Source organism: Hyperolius riggenbachi, chromosome 6 (assembly GCF_040937935.1).
Source record: "Hyperolius riggenbachi isolate aHypRig1 chromosome 6, aHypRig1.pri, whole genome shotgun sequence".
Taxonomy (NCBI): Eukaryota; Metazoa; Chordata; class Amphibia; order Anura; family Hyperoliidae; genus Hyperolius; species Hyperolius riggenbachi.
Window position 1 is genome coordinate 74,139,993 of NC_090651.1, and position 17,261 is coordinate 74,157,253.

At 46.2% G+C, this 17,261-nt stretch overlaps 1 protein-coding gene across 1 annotated transcript in view; it reads left to right on the plus strand.

Moving 5' to 3' along the window:
- The window catches only part of EIF2B3 (eukaryotic translation initiation factor 2B subunit gamma), an 88,306-nt gene that overhangs the window by 53,390 nt on the left and 17,655 nt on the right, over window positions 1-17,261 (plus strand). Inside the window, exon 10 of the mRNA XM_068239516.1 lies at window positions 1,064-1,212. Within this exon, the coding sequence (XP_068095617.1) occupies window positions 1,064-1,212 (149 nt within the window). The remainder of the gene's footprint in view (window positions 1-1,063; window positions 1,213-17,261) is intronic.

The following is a 17,261-nucleotide window of genomic DNA, read 5'->3' on the forward strand; positions in this document are numbered from 1 at the left end:
GATTTTCCCGCCGATATACAGCAGATTCAGTCACTGTGATCGAATCTGCTGTGAAATTGTTGCGCAAACGCTGACAGAACGAACGATTTCCGTCCGAAATCAATCATTCCCGTCGATCTGTCCGTGCGGAAGATTTTGTTCGATCACCGGTGGGTCGGGCGTGCGTCGATAGCGGCGTTTGAATGGCTGACGACCGACGCTAGTAGCAACACATTACCTGCTCCGGCCGGCGCTTGTCCCCTGGTCTCCGCTGTCCCTTCTCCATGCTCGGCTCCTCCAGCTTCACTGAACTCCCTTTCCTGACAGGAAGTTTAAATAGTAGAGCACCCTCTACTGTTTAAACTTCCCCGGCAGGAAGTTCAGTGAAGCTGGAGGAGCCGAGCATGGAGAAGACAGCGGAGACCAGGGGACAAGCGCCGGCCGGAGCAGGTAAGCAGCCTTCCTCACGAAGTATCACGCATGCTCAGTGGGAAGTTAGATGTTGTTTCTCTGAAACATCTCCGCTTCCGCACCACGTACACTCCCCAAATGTTCAGGGTAGGGAGGGGACTCCCCGATCTAGCTCTATGCCGAATTGCAGCCCCCGAACCCCCCTGGTTCCCGTGACTGATTACAGCAAACCTATCTCGGGAATCAGCGGGGCTCGGGGGCTGCAATTCGGCACAGAGCAAGATCGGGGGGGGGGGGGGGGGGGGTCCCCTCACTACCCTGAAAATTTGGGGAATATATGTGGTGCGGAAGCGGAGATATTTAGGACATTTTACGTGGCTGCACAATTTAATGGGACTCAGGCTCCTACTGCGCATGCAGGGCTGCCCAATCTGTCACTACACCAGAGCAACTTTGTGCATAAGCTTAGCTAGCAAACCGCTAGCTAAAGCGTATGCCACCATTTTTTTTTTATTTATTTTTTTTTTTTTAAGTCCTGGGGCCATGTGATCCTCCGGCGGCTACCCCGTGTGTAGTACGGGGTTACCGCCAAGGAGGTTAAGGCATAGTTATCAGTCACCCGAGTCTGGCTGCTGTTCCACTGATGCTGAGTAACTGGATGTTTTTCTTCCAGGTTGGACCAGACAGCATGATAGGAACGGACACTCAAATCGGGGAAAAGACTTCGATAAAACATTCCCTCTTAGGATCCAGATGTGTTATCAAAGACCGAGTGAAAATTACCAATTGCATCATTATGAATGGAGTCACAGTACAGGAAAAGTACGTATGAGATTGTCTAATACAGTCCTGGGCTGCTTGAAATGATTTCAATAGAACCTGTTTGATGCTTTGAAAACTGAAACCACTGTATAAAAGGTATTTAAATAAACTCTCATTATAAAAATGAAACTAAGGGCAAAGTTCCCCCTAAAGTACACCGCAATATACTTCGGAGGCATTTTTGTGTGAAAAAAAAAAAAAAAAAAAAAAAAAAAAGCTACCTCACAAAATCCACACTAACAGGTAGTTTAGTTCCCCCCCAAAAAATGCACTAAATATGTCCAAACAAGGAAAGAACATGGGGATTTTTTAGGAACAAATTCACTATTTATTCTTCAATCACAAATCTTCTAAGTTGTGGATATGCACTGTACAGTATGGACATGCTTTAGAATTCCAATCTCACATTTTAGGCAGTCTCTTTTGTGAAATTGGATTTCTGAAGCGTGTCCGTACGGTATTTCCACAACTTAGAAGATTTATGATTGAAGAATAAATAGTGAATTTGTTCCTAAAAAAAACTCTGGCATATAATGTGCTACTACCCTATCCGGGTGGCTAGCCAGATCATGTAGCCTCAATTACCTCTTCTCCGTTTGGCCAGATATCCTGTAGTTTTGGTCTCCGTAACCCCTAGGATCACAACGCTGCAGCTCTGTTTGTCTCCACACAAAGCAGGGATGCTAGGGAGAGGCAGAGCTGCCCAATTAGAGCTGGGGAGGTGGCCTTAGGAACACCCTAGTGGGAGAGTACCTCTCCTGCAAGGGACATCCCTTTCCTTCTATTTCAGTGGGTACCGATCTCCGATACCGGACATGTTCCGTTGAAGTTAAAAAAAGGTGGGGGGAAAGGCTGCGCGTCCCTAAACACATGTTGGAATTGAATGGTTAATCGCACAGGCATACACCGCCTCTGTCAGATTGAAAAATGCATGCCCTGCATCCTAGACAAGTGCTAACATTTATTAAACTAGGAGGAACTTTAGCTTCCAATATGGTTTGCATGCAAAGTATATTATACTAGACACTTGCGCCATGGTGAGGCAAACCTCCAGGCAAGTGACCTAACCTAAATTTAAAACCTTGGGAGCAGCTAAGCAAAAAAAAGTGTAACTTACATTTTGTTGAACAGCGAGGAGAACGCCAGCGCATATCACTAATGCTACATACACACTTAAGATAAGTCTTTGGAAAAGGCAAGATCACAGACCAATTTTACCCCATTCCATGTAGTATGAGAGCCATACTCTACACAGTCTATTCTATGGAGCTGCACTCCCCATCAGATAAAATCTTTGCAAGATGCTGCACAGAAAGATGCCCGTACACATTCAAAAGATCATTATCTGCAAAAGATCTCTTCCTGCAAAAGATCCATTCCTGCAAAATGCATTCATAGTCTATGAGATCTGCAGATCCTCATACACACCTTGTTTAACAGGCAATCATCTGCAGATCAGATCCGCCAGGATGGATTTTCAGATCTGCAGATGATTGCCAGATATGCAGATGAAGTCTGTTAAACAAGGTGTGTATGAGGATCTGCAGATCTCAGACTATGAATGCATTTTGCAGGAATGGATCTTTTGCAGGAAGAGATCTTATGCAGATAATGATCTTTTGTATGTGTACGGGCATCTTTGTGTGCAGCATCTTGCAAAGATTTTATCTGATGGGGAGTGCAGCTCCATAGAATAGACTGTGTAGAGTATGGCTCTCATACTACATGGAATGGGGTAAAATTGGTCTGTGATCTTGTCTTTTCCAAAGATTTTTATCTCAAGTGTGTATGCAGCATAAGGCTGCATCTGAAATGACCACCAGCTCAGTGTGAAGCACCTAAATAGATTTTCTGCACACTTTGCATTCAATTCAGATGCAAATCATATGCAAATCTGCTACTACTTATTATGCAAACAGGAAACTCAGGAGGAGGGGCTGGAGCAGCTAACCTGACAGTTACATAGTTAAAAAAAAGGTGGGGCGAAAGGCTGCGCGTCCCTAAACACATGTTGCAATTGAATGGTTAATCGCACAGGCATACACCGCCTCTGTCAGACTGAAAAATGCATGCCCTGCATCCTCGACAAGTGCTAACATTTATTAAACTAGGAAGCCTTAGTGGTATACGCTGGCGTTCTCCTCGATGTTCCGTTGAAGGCCGCGACCCTGTTTATCTTTGCAGCCGCACTCCTCCAGTGGGTTTGTTCCTGTACAGCAGCACAGAGCTGCCTGTGCACAACCGGCTCAGTGCTACTGCGCAAACACGGGCCATACTTTGCGCTTGCGGAGTGCGGCTGCGCTCATACATGGAGTAGACTGGCCACGAGCATAGTTATGTGCTAGGGATGATCAATGAGATGCAAATTGTTTTGACATTAACCTCCTGGGCGATAATCCCGAGCTGAGCTCGGGGTATGTCGCGCAGGAGGATTTCTCAGGCCCTGGTGGGCCGATTTGCGTAATTTTTTTTTGTTACACGCAGCTAGCACTTTGCTAGCTGCGTGTAACTTCCGCTCGCCGCTACCCGTCGTGCCGCGCAGCCCCCCCCCCTCCCCGACCCCTTGCACAGCCTGGCAAATCAGTGCCAGGCAGCGCTGAGGGGTGGATCGGGACTCCCTCTGACGTCACGACGTCCATGACGTCGGTCATGCCGCCCCGTCGCCATGGCGACCGGGGTAGCCCAGCAGGAAATCCCGTTCTGAACGGGATTTCCTGCTTACTCTGACCGCCGAAGGCGATCGGAGTGGGTCCCCCCGATGCCGCTGCGCAGCGGCTATCATGTAGCGAGCCCAGGGCTCGCTACATGATATATACAAAATAAAAAAATTTAAAAAAAGTTCTGCGCCCCCTCCTGGGCGATGTAATTATCGCCCAGAGGGTTATGCAAATTTTTATGTAAATGTATGCAGCTTGAAAATGGACCAGTCAATGTAAACCGAGGTTTAAATTGATTGGTTGATTGGACCATGTTCAAGCTGCATACATTTGCATAAAAATTTCTCTCGCTCATATTTACACACACACACTCTCTCTCTCTCTCTCACTCTCACTCTCTCTCACACACACTCGCTCACACACACTTTATGTGCCTCCCAATTTGATCTGTGCACATCGCTAAACATTCAGCGCAGAGATCATTTCTCTATTCACCTCTCTTCTCCTATATTACAGCATATGCTTCCCCTCCCCATTGATCTGATCATGTTCTTATTGTTCAGGGTGGTCATGGCTAGCAGATGGTGCTGATCATCTGCAAGCAGTCAAGGAGAGAAGCCTGTTCAACTACACTGTCACATGTAGCACTGGTCCTGCGAGAAATGATGAACTGGCTGAGCAGTGACAGAGCAACAGATCTGCCTGTACTGATATAACTGGCAGAATGTGAAAACCATTTATTGCTGTGTTATGTAGAATGCTGGATAGTTCATCTTATAAACCGGTTGTCAGAGGGTTATGATCAGCCAATTAGATATCTTCCATGATTGAACACATAAGTGCACTGTTTTTACATGTGGACGGATTAGTATAATCAGTGCAGGCAGATCATAACACTCTATGACAGCTTGGCCCAGTTATGCTCCCCCACATCATCCATATTGACAGTGCAACTCATGATAAAACAAATAGTCCTCAATTTGGCTGCTTGCAGGTGATCGGGGTGATTAGAAACCATGGTCCCTCCTGTATAATGGAAGAAAGGGTGAGCTCAACTTAATTCCACAGACTCTGCTCTGTCTACTCTTCAAACTGATTTCCTTAATGTTCTCATTTTTTTCCTTTGGCCCATTTACAGCGGCAATGTCAAATTGTTAGAGATCATGGGAAACAGGTTACAAATTAGCACGTTACTGTCCATTTGAGAATCTAACTTCAGGATTCCATAAATTGCCTTACCACATAATTGCAGCAGCTCAGCAGTGCAATGTATACTCCTAGCTGTAGCCAGCCAATCCATATCAGAATTTGATTCCAGTTAGTGTACATTTAGTCCTGAATACATTACTTGCTTTACTGATAATATGAATGGTATCTTTAACATTTGGGATTCTGAATAAATGCTTTTCAGCTGTATGATGTTTGGTCATATTGCAGCCCTGTACGTCGGCTAAAGCTGTGTTGATGTTTTAGAACTAAACCAATTAACAGTTGGCGTGCTTAACCACTTATGTACCAGCAGTCTTTAGCCCCTCAAAGAGGAACTCCAGTGAAAATAATGTAATAAAAAGTGCTTAATTTTTACAATAATTATGTATAAATGATTTAGTCAGTGTTTGCCCATTGTAAAATCTTTCCTCTCCCTGATTTACATTGACATTTATCACACGGTGACATTTTTACTGCTGGCAGGTGATGGCAGTGGAAGGAGATGGTGCTTGCTTTTTTGGCAGTTGGAAATTACTGTAAACAGCTGTTATTTCCCACAATGCAACAAGGCCCCCACAGTGTGATGTCAGAACCATGGTCCTGACATCACACTGTGGGAGGGGTTTCACCACAATATCAGTCATACAGAGCCCCCTAATGGTCTGTTTGTGAAAAGGAAAAGATTTCTCATGGGAAAGGGGGTATCGGCTACTGATTGGGATGAAGTTCAATTCTTTGTTACAGTTTCTCTTTAAGGACCAGAAACTTGCTGGTACAAAAACTGGGTTCAAAGACGTCCTAACGCACGGACCCACCGCTCTCGCCACACCACTCTACCATCGCTATGACAGCAGAGCTCCATGAGTCGGTCAGGAGTCAATGAAATCAGCTCCTGACCGGCTCACGGAGCTCTGCTGTCATAGTGATGGCAGAGCGAGTAGGGTTTAGCGTCAGGAGAGCGACGGGAGGTAATTGAAATCTACGCCCTGGCAGGGTCCCAAACGGTGTCGATTTCAATTAGCCTGGCTGTGAAGCAGTTAATGAGCAATGGTAGCATTGTATAATTGGTGGTAGCTCTGCACCAGCAGGGTGACATACATAGGTAGTCCTTGAGGATACTTTGACATTAGGGCATTTGTTGCACATCCTGCAAAAGCAAGATTGCAAAGCTTCAGAGGGGGAAAGTCATATCATCAGTATAGAACAAAGATTACACTGAAAGCATACTAAGTTTGTTGAATCTTTATAATGATGCCTCCAATATAAATCTACGAATTAACCAGGATACACCACTGTAAAAAAGACATGCAAATGAATTGGATGCCCATACATTGGCTAGTTCCCCAGCTTCAGTCCTGTAGATACCAGAGACATCCTGCTACAAGGAGATATTACAGGAAGTGCTATTTGGCAAGTCTTCACTTTGTTGACATGTGATTAGGCCAAATGTAAAAAGATAAATGGCACCTCCTTGTCATTCCTCATTGATGCATAGCATTCATGGCAGTATATAGAAAACCTAATTGCAGTGCTGCTCGGTACATCTCAAAGTTTTGATGTGCTTCTTGCTGACTTCTATTAACCAATACATGAGATTTCCTGTTTGCTTTTTTGCTTTGCACACAAGCTGTGTACTGTTTTATCAGTGCAATGAAGGGAGCTTTGATAAAAAAAATTTTTAATTTACTGTAAGCAGGTTTTACAAAACCCTTTGAGTAGGAATAATACTGTGTACTAAATGGAAGGAAAAGAATCATGCTGTTAAATCTTAGAAAGTGCTGCATGATGCTTGATGAGGAAATTTTAACAGCATTTTGGAAGCCTTCATGTTCAGTCACTTGATTTAGGCAGTAGTAGTGCCATATAGTAGAATGCGATAAATTATTCGGGATATTCACTTTTATTGTAGATTTTCCTGGTTTCAGCATCAGAAACCCTTCCTAGATCTTAATATTGCTGTATATTGTATGTAGCCCCGGCCTCCCAGTGATGTGTAGCTATGCGGAGACCAGGTATTCTTTTCATTGGCTTCAGAATTTTCAGAAACAAACATTCTGCACTAATCAGCTGACAGAACTAAAACTGCTTCTACCTGTGATAAATTTCAGAAGGTGAATCGGTAAGGAAAGATTTTGCAATGGGCAAACACTGACTAGTTTATAAAGGAATGTTGTAAAAAAATGAGCAATTTTATTAATTGTTGTTATGTTATCCTCTTTAAATGGAGATCATTTGTTAACCTAAAATGATGTAGCATGGATATATCACAGGAAAGTGAACTATTGTGTGAAATAAAAATGGGTATCCACTGGAATTGTCTGTATTTTCCTTTGAAATACGACTTACCGGGTAATAACTTAGAAACTGGCCAAACGAGTTTAGATATGTTGTGTAACTGATTTTATTTAGTTTGTTGAAAGTGGGGTTTTCCTTTTAGTACTATTCTAGATCCTAGGATTCCAGATATTGCAGCTTCTGCCACTAGGGGGTGCTGTATCCTGGCCGTAAGGTTTACACTGAATTATGGTTCACAGGAATCAGATGGCTGAAATGTAAAACGTGTTTTGGAGAGCATTTTGAGAAGTTTTAAAAGAAGTACACTCTAAGGAGGTAGTCCTTGTAAAATGTTTCAGCTATAGATGGAGTCTGAAGTGCCTGCTGGCTTCTTGTATTTCTTGCGGCCCCAGCAGTGGTGTCTCTGCTTGGGCCGCAATCCCTGCCTCTCTCGGATGTGATGCTGTTTTCTGGGGCGAGCTTGGTGCTCCAGAGAGGTTTGCTTTGCCTCTGATGTAGCGTTGCTTTTAAGAGCTAGCAGTGGCATCACCCAGCATGCCTCTGAATAGTCAGCTGTGATGATTGCGCTGACTTCCCATTGGACAACAGGACAGGTGTCGTGTTCCAAAAATGCTCTAAAAAACTTTGTCCAACATCAGACACAAATGTTTCCTAGTCTGGTGTAATCTCTACATGGTTGAGCTTGTTTTTATGGTGTATGAGCTTCACTTGTTAGATGGTCCAATAAATCCCAAGCCCCATCATCAGCATTTTTTCAGTAGGGTCCTCCAGGGCTTCAGGCTGTTATTTTCTCAGATGGCATCTCTGTGCCTCTGTAGTCTGCACATGAAAACATGGGCAGCAGTTGTCTTCTCCATGGTTTTTAAGGTAGGATTTTTAGCTGTAGAAGTTTTGTTTGAAAGAAAACAAAGGCAATCTGTCTTCGGATGGTATTATTTCTATTTAGTCATGTAGTGCCAACATCTTTAATTTCTTATATTTGTATAGCACTTTTCTCCTGTCGGACTCAAAGCACTTGTGAGGCAACCACTAGAGGGCACTCAGCAGGTTGTAGCAGTGTTGGGGAGTCTCGCCCAAGAACTCCTTACTGAATAGGATCTATGTATTCAAGTATTCGAGGCAGAGGAACAGCAGGACAGCCGGGCAATATGCATTATTTAAAAGGAAACATTTTTATTGTATTTATAAAGCTCCAACATATTACGCAGCGCTGCACAATAGATAAATGGGTTAATATAAAACAATATCATGCAAATGATTTGATAACAGTACAGTGTCATAGGTCAAAATAGAGACTGTTTTAGTCCACCAGAGGGGTGATGGTCAGTAAGATTGCATAATCAACAACTAACACTAGGGAGGAGGGCCCTGCCAGAGGCTTAAAATCTAAAGGGTGGGGGTGGAGACAATGGGTGCATCTGTTTAGAGGGTGTCTAAAGGTTGCCATACACTGGTCGATTGCCACCAGATCGACCAGCAGATAGATCCCTCTGTGATCGAATCTGATCAAAGAGGGATCTATTGGCTGCCTACACTGCAAACAGATTTTGAATCGATTTTCACTATGAAACAGATTCACAATCTGTGGAGCTGCCGGTGCCGCCGCCCCCCTGCATACACTACCTGATCCGGCCGGCGCGAGTCACCCCGGTCTCCGCTGTCCCTTCTCCGCTCTGGGCTCCAGCTTCACTTTACTTCCTGTCGGAACTTTAAACAGTAGAGGGCGCTCTACTGTTCAAACTTCCTGTCAGGACAGGAAGAAGTGAAGCCAGTCGGAGCCCAGCGCGGAGAAGGGACAGCGGGGACACGCATCGGCGGAACAGGTAATGTGTTGCCACTAGCATCGGTCGTCGGACATTCGAACGCCTCTATCACGCACTCCCGACCCGCAATCAAGCGAAATCCCATGCGGACATATCGACGGGAACAATCGATTTCGGACAGAAATTGGTCGTTCGGTCAAAAGTGATCGAATCTGCTGTCTATCGGCGGGAAAATGTTTAAGTGTATGGGCACCTTAACAGAACGTATTATGGTGCTGGTATAGGGGGGTATGCGAGCATGAAAAGGTGAGTCTTGAGAGCTTGTTTGAAGGTATTAAAGATGAGGGCGAGTCTGATGGCTAGTGGGAGCAAGTTCCAGGGAGTGGGGGCAGCCCTAGTGAAGTCCTGCAATCGTGCATGGGACTGAGATATACGAGTGGTGCGACTAGGCGCAGGTCATTGGAGGATCGGGGGGGGGGCTGGTATGTTGTCAGTCTCCATATCCCTCTCACCTCGCGTTCCCTTTAGGCAGACTGATACCATCATACTTCACCTGGCTACACATGCGACATCACAGACTTGACCTATCTTTATTTGGTTGAGCTTGACATAGTATTAGGTTATGCCATAAAGCTGTTTGCACCCTACCATACCGAAAGCGTTCCTGTGTAGATGGCGGAATGTATGGTGTGATCACCACAGACCTATTCCTTTTATTGATCTTCAGAACTCACATGACCATGCGTTTCATTTGCCACAACATCCATCTGATCAGGGCAGCAAGTGCCCAAATGGAAAAATTAAACATGAGGCACTGACTGATTTGTCTACAGTGACGGTGCAGCCCGAAGAATCAGACTTTACACAAACCGGAGCGGAAATGTCACATTGTGCTGTGCAACGCATACAGAATATGCAAAGTATTCTTCACTGCTACTGTTATCGCTTGCATTATGCAGTAATGCGCTACATGCTCCGCGTTGGGGTACTGGAGTTCATTAAATCGCATCACAACTGATGTGATCATGACTGCTCATAGATTTTCAATTGCAGAGAATTACTGTACGTTAAAGCTGATCCGAGATGAAAAACGAACTATAACAAGTAACTTGTCTATATATCTTATCTAAAGTTTAGATAGTTTACACAGCAAATCTAGCTGCAAACAGCTTCAACCGTTTATGATTTTTTATTCCTGTGATACAATGACAGCAGCCACGTTCTGTTTGTCACATTACACACAGGCAAGCTGATAGTATCTCCAGCACTCAGCCTGTGACAAATTCAATCCCCTCTCCTCCTCCCTCCTCCCCTCTGCCTCTGAAATCTCTGGCTAGTAACCTCCTTCTCCTGCCATACTGAGCTCCCATAAGCCCTTGCTACCTGGGACTGGGTGCCTTGGCACTCTGGAAAACCTGTGGGCAAGGCTTGTTTAGTTTATAGGGAATTACGGTAGTAAAAACGTATTTGGCTTGAGGAATGCCCTGTAAACTATATGAAAGAAACGCAATTATGCAATGAGTAAAAGTTTCTTGGATCCACTTTAAAGGCCACCTGAAGTGTGAGAGATGAGGAGGCTGCCATATTTATTTCCTTTTAAACAATACCGGTTGCCTGGCAGTCCTGTTTTTTTTTTTTTCAGGTATCAGTAGTGTCAGAACCACACACCTGCAACAAGCATGTGGCAAAGCCAGTCAGACTTCAGTCAAACATCTGATCTGCATGCTTGTTCTGAGTCTATGGCTAAAAGATTATGCTGGGTACACACAATACGTTTTTCCACTCAATAGATGGATTCGATAGATAATTCCCGACATGTCTGATCGGGATTCAATTCGATTCAATTGTTTTTCAATGGCAAATAGAATTGAATCGAATCCCAATCGAACATGTCCGATTTTGATCAGATTGTAAATAGAATCGTAATCGAATCGCACAAAGAATCGTATCATGTAGTTTGGGCTTTAACACCCGCTTGTGAGTCTAGCCTTAGACGCATGTTGACCTGATGAATTTGACCTTGTGGTCCACAAAATGTTTGTAGCATCTCTTTTTCCAGTTCCAGATAGTGTTATAGTCCTGCTCAGGGTTTTGCTGTATGGATTTTTCCCTATTTTCACATTTGGTAGTGGAGTCACCTGTCCTGGCTTCCCTGCAGATCCACGGCACCGAAGTGTGGTTGGCTATAATTGCTGATCTCCCCTGTCAATGGTTGCCTATTCAGTATTACTAGAATCTAGCTTTTGTGTGGAAGTCTTCTTGAAAATTCTTGCATTTGTAGAGGAACTATGAGAATACTTATACAAGCCTGCTTTGTTTAAATCTGCCCTGTTTTTGGTGTTTGTATAGATGGTAGTTGAGTCTGACCCACCACAGAGACATTTGTCAATGCATGCAGGTTTCACATATGGTTGTTAATGTATGCATCTATTCATAAGTAAAGCTGTTAGCAACAGGTCCTCTTTCTAGAGGGCAGAGCGTGTGGGGGGAAATCTTGTTTAGAAGGCGTGTGATTGGGGGGGAAACGACTCTTGCTGATAGTTTAGGTGTTCAGCTCTCTTCTTGTTAGGTGGTCCGGCTGTCTTTACACATAGATTTGTGTAATCTTTTTGTCTCCCTCCCTTCCTCTCCTCTCCGCATCTTACTCTGCTTATAATTCCTCTATTCTTTCCTGTCCCCCCTCCCCAGCCAGGACACACACACACAGGACCTGACCTCCCCCCTGCTGCATGTAAGAGATCAATGTCCTATCACACCCTGCTCTACTCTGCACTGTCCGCCTCATTGTCTCCACTCCTTCCATCCACCTTCTACAGATGGTGACCGCTATCTGTCACTCCTGCTATTCCTTCCCCCTACGGCTGCCAAATAATCGTGCACCGGATTATTGAAATGATTGATTTTAGGCAAGTCTTACCTTTTTGTTTGAATCGAGGACCACAGTGCTAAACCCCCCTAAAGACCAGGCTAATTTTTTCTAAATAGGCCCCTGCAGCTTTAAGGCCAAACTGCAGGGCCGCACAACACAGCACACTAGTAATTCTCTCCCCTTATGCCACCCCCCCCCCCCCCCCCCCCCCCTCCCGGCTCGTTGCACACTTTTTTTTGGCAGTTGATCAGAGCAACTGCCATTCACTGTGCTTTTAAAAAATAAAGAGTACCGTGAGAACCCCCCATGAGAAGATGGGCTAGTCCAAAATCTGTCGGTAATGTCAGATTTCTACTACCAACTATAAGTGACAGCAACCTAGGAGAAAAGTAATTTATGGCTCATTTTACTCTGGTAGAACTTACTTACTTCTTAGTCGCAAAAATCTTAAAATTTAAAATACATGTAAGCATATACAAATGAGGTCCTTTTAACCTCCCTGGCGGTAACCCTGACCTACACTCGGGGTAGCCACCGCAGGGAGGGATTTTTTTTAAAATAAAAATTGATGTAACCTTTGCAGCTAGCCCTTCGCTAGCTACCATTGTCCCCCAAGTCCCTCCGCTCTTTTATGATCGCCGCCGTTATGCGTACCAACCCCCCCCCCCCTGATCCCGCGATGGTGCAACCTCTTCAATCTGCTCCAGGCTTCGCTATGGGGAGGATCGGGATTGCGCATGTCCGATCGTTGCCATAGCGACTGAAGCTCATTGGGGAGGCTGACGCTCTTGCGGGATCGCGGCTGTGTAACGAATCAGAAGGGTGCGGGGGGGGGGGGGTGGGGGACTTGGGGGACAATGGTAGCTAGCCTAGTGCTAGCTACAAAGGCTAAAACAACTTGAATTCAAAAAATCCCTCCCGTGGCAGCCTCAGAAACTGCATACCGCCAGGTTAAATCTTTATATTTCCTAAAATCATTTAACTATTCAGAGCAACCGGTTTAAAGGTTTAAATTGACTTCAAATTGTAGATCTCATTGAAATTGTTTTGGGCTAGGGCTCGATCAGGTGCGCGACGGTAACATTTGATATCGTGAGGACGGAAGGACCCCTAGCCGGGGTCAAACCCCCCTCTTCCCCCCACCACCCCAAGTGTATCTGTGTGCACTGTATAAAGGCTCCTCTCTCTGCCGATGCAACGCCAGCCCTCCCCCTGTGTGCGCTGCCACCAAGAGCGGCACTGTACCGCGTAACTATGCACATGATGTGATGCCAGTGCCATATGGTACAGACACTCGTGGTGATGGCCGACACCAGAGGTGGCTAAAAGTCTGGTGCTAGCCCATTTCTGATATATTTCATGTTGAGATCTTTGGTAAATCGCTGTGCAGTGTATAGTCAGGCAACAGATCAGAGAGGAATAAAAGGTCAATTTGCCCAAACATTGAGTAATGTCTGGGTACCCTTAATGATATCTTTTAACCCCAGAAAAAAGGACACATAATTGTTTACAAAGAGCGGTCAGGCTGGTTTAAAGTGTCTCACACACTCATTGGATAATCCTTGACTGAGATTACCGTTTATAACCGTCTTGCCGAGAACCTACCATGCGTACATCTGTGAATCGCAAATTGTTGAACAGTGATCAAGAGCATTGTGCTCTTTTATCCCCCACGCTGCCGGACGCCAATTGCTTGTTTGTCCCATCTTCTTTCCTCCCCTCTCCATAGAACAGCACATGCTGCTTGGACAGCTATCTCTACAGCACTTGTTCCTGAAATTGCCCTACTAATCGGTCAATGATTGTTACATTAACATAACTATCTGAATTTGCTAGCATTGCAAAGCTGATTGCCCTTAGCTTGTGGGTAGTGTTGGGCGAACATCTAGATGTTCGGGTTCGGGCCGAACAGGCCGAACATGGCCGCGATGTTCGGGTGTTCGACCCGAACTCCGAACATAATGGAAGTCAATGGGGACCCGAACTTTTGTGGTTTGTAAAGCCTCCTTACATGCTACATACCCCAAATTTACAGGGTATGTGCACCTTGGGAGTGGGTACAAGAGGAAAAAAAAATTAGCAAAAAGAGCTTATAGTTTTTGAGAAAATCGATTTTAAAGTTTCAAAGGGAAAACTGTCTTTTAAATGCGGGAAATGTCTGTTTTCTTTGCACAGGTAACATGTTTTTTGTCGGCATGCAGTCATAAATGTAATACATATAAGAGGTTCCAGGAAAAGGGACCGGTAACGCTAACCCAGCAGCAGCACACGTGATGGAACAGGAGGAGGCGCAGGAGGAGAAGGCCACGCTTTGTGAGACACAACAACCCCGGCCTTGCATGAGGGCAAGAAGCGTGCGGATAGCATGCTTTGTACCGCCATGCAGTCATAAATGTAATAAAGATAAGTGGTTCAATAAACAGGGACCACGCGGCAACGCTAACCCAGCAGCAGCAGACGTGATGGAACAGGAGGAGGCGCAGGAGGAGAAGGCCACGCTTTGTGAGACACAACAACCCAGGCCTTGCATGAGGGCAAGAAGCGTGCGGATAGCATGCTTTGTACCGCCATGCAGTCATAAATGTAATAAAGATAAGTGGTTCAATAAGCAGGGACCACGCGGCAACGCTAACCCAGCAGCAGCAGACGTGATGGAACAGGAGGAGGCGCAGGAGGAGAAGGCCACGCTTTGTGAGACACAACAACCCAGGCCTTGCATGAGGGCAAGAAGTGTGCGGATAGCATGCTTTGTACCGCCATGCAGTCATAAATGTAATAAAGATAAGTGGTTCAATAAACAGGGACCACGCGGCAACGCTAACCCAGCAGCAGCAGACGTGATGGAACAGGAGGAGGCGCAGGAGGAGAAGGCCACGCTTTGTGAGACACAACAACCCAGGCCTTGCATGAGGGCAAGAAGCGTGCGGATAGCATGCTTTGTACCGCCATGCAGTCATAAATGTAATAAAGATAAGTGGTTCAATAAACAGGGACCGCGCGGCAACGCTAACCCAGCAGCAGCAGACGTGATGGAACAGGAGCAGGCGCAGGAGGAGAAGGCCACGGTTTTTGAGACACAACAACCCAGGCCTTGCATGAGGGCAAGAAGCGTGCGGATAGCATGCTTTGTACCGCCATGCAGTCATAAATGTAATAAAGATAAGTGGTTCAATAAACAGGGACCACGCGGCAACGCTAACCCAGCAGCAGCAGACGTGATGGAACAGGAGGAGGCGCAGGAGGAGAAGGCCACGGTTTTTGAGACACAACAACCCAGGCCTTGCATGAGGACAAAAAGCGTGCGGATATAGCAGCAATGCTTTTTGCCGCCATGCAGTCATAAATGTAATACAGATGAGAGGTTCAATAAACAGGGACCGGAAACGCTACACCATCCCAGATGTTCATTGGTCATGTTACTTGGTTGGGGTCCTGGAGTGTTGCGTAGTCATTTCCAATCCAGGATTGATTCATTTTAATTTGAGTCAGACGGTCTGCATTTTCTGTAGAGAGGCGGATACGCCGATCTGTGACGATGCCTCCGGCAGCACTGAAACAGCGTTCCGACATAACGCTGGCTGCCGGGCAAGCCAGCACCTCTATTGCGTACATTGCCAGTTCGTGCCAGGTGTCTAGCTTCGATACCCAATAGTTGAAGGGTGCAGATGGATTGTTCGACACAGCTACGTCATCTGACATGTAGTCCTTGACCATCTTCTCCAGGCGATCGGTGTTGGAGGTGGATCTGCACGCTTGCTGTTCAGTGGGCTGCTGCTGCATGGGTGTCAGAAAATTTTCCCACTCCAAGGACACTGCCGATACCGTTCCCTTTTGGGTACTAGCTGCGGCTTGCGTTGTTTGCTGCCCTCCTGGTCGTCCTGGGTTTGCGGAAGTCAGTCTGTCTGCGTACAACTGGCTAGAGGAGGGGGAGGATGTCAATCTCCTCTCTAAAGTCTCCACAAGGGCCTGCTGGTATTCTTCCATTTTGACCTGTCTGACTCTTTCTTCAAGCAGTTTTGGAACATTGTGTTTGTACCGTGGATCCAGAAGGGTATAAACCCAGTAATTGGTGTTGTCCAGAATGCGCACAATGCGTGGGTCACGTTCAATGCAGTCTAGCATGAATTGAGCCATGTGTGCCAGAGTCCTACCAGAATCCTCATCATCCTCTTGTGAGCGTTGTGATAGTTGTTGTGATGCATCATAGTCGTCACCTTCCTCCTGGTCTGCTTCTGCTGACCATTCGCGTTGAATTGTGGAAGTCCAACGTGCACCGCTCTGGCCCTCGTCAGTGGTGGCATGAAATTCCTGCTCCAACTCCAGCTGTTCCTCCTCCTCTTCTTCGTCATAGCTGCTGGGGCCAGCGTTCCCTGAGGCGGATGGCCTGATGTTGGTACCATCACGCTGATCGTTTTCTCCTTCAGATTCCCCCAGTTGCATCATGACAGCTGTTTCCTTGATTTTTAACATCGACCTCTTCAGTAAACACAGCAGTGGTATGGTAATGCTGACTGAAGAGTTGTCACTGCTCACAAGCAACGTGGATTGCTCAAAATTTTGGAGGACTTGGCAGAGGTCCAACATGTTGGCCCAATCGGATCCACAGAAGCTTGGCAGCTGTCCGGATGCGCCTCGGTACTGCGCCGTCATGTACTGGACCACTGCACTCTTCTGCTCACAAAAGCGTGCTAGCATGTGCAGCGTAGAATTCCAGCGCGTAGGGACATCACACAGCAAGCGATGGTGGGGGAGATTGAAGCGCTCCTGCATCTTGGCGAGTGCCCCCGAAGCAGTACTGGAATTTCTACAATGTTTGGCCACTCGACGCACCTTCAACAGAAGATCGGCCACGCCTGGGTATGTCCTCAGGAACCGCTGAACTACTAGGTTCATCACGTGCGCCAGGCAAGGGATGTGTGTCAGCTTAGCCAACCTTAAAGCGCGAATGAGATTACTCCCATTATCACACACAACCATGCCCGGTTTCAGGTCCAGCGGTGCCAGCCATAAATCCGTCTGTTCCTTTATTCCCCTCCAAATTTCCTCCCCTGTGTGCTGCTTATCCCCAAGGCAGATCAGCTTCAGCAACGCTTGCTGACGCATGCCAACAGCTGTGCTGCACTGCTTCCACGATCCTACTGCTGCTGGGTTAGCGTTTCCGAAAGAGGTACAGCTTTGAGATGCGTTGGAGGAGAAGGAGTCAGAGAGGTAGGTGCTGCTGTTGTTATCCAGTGGGAGGGACGGCGGTGCAGCTGT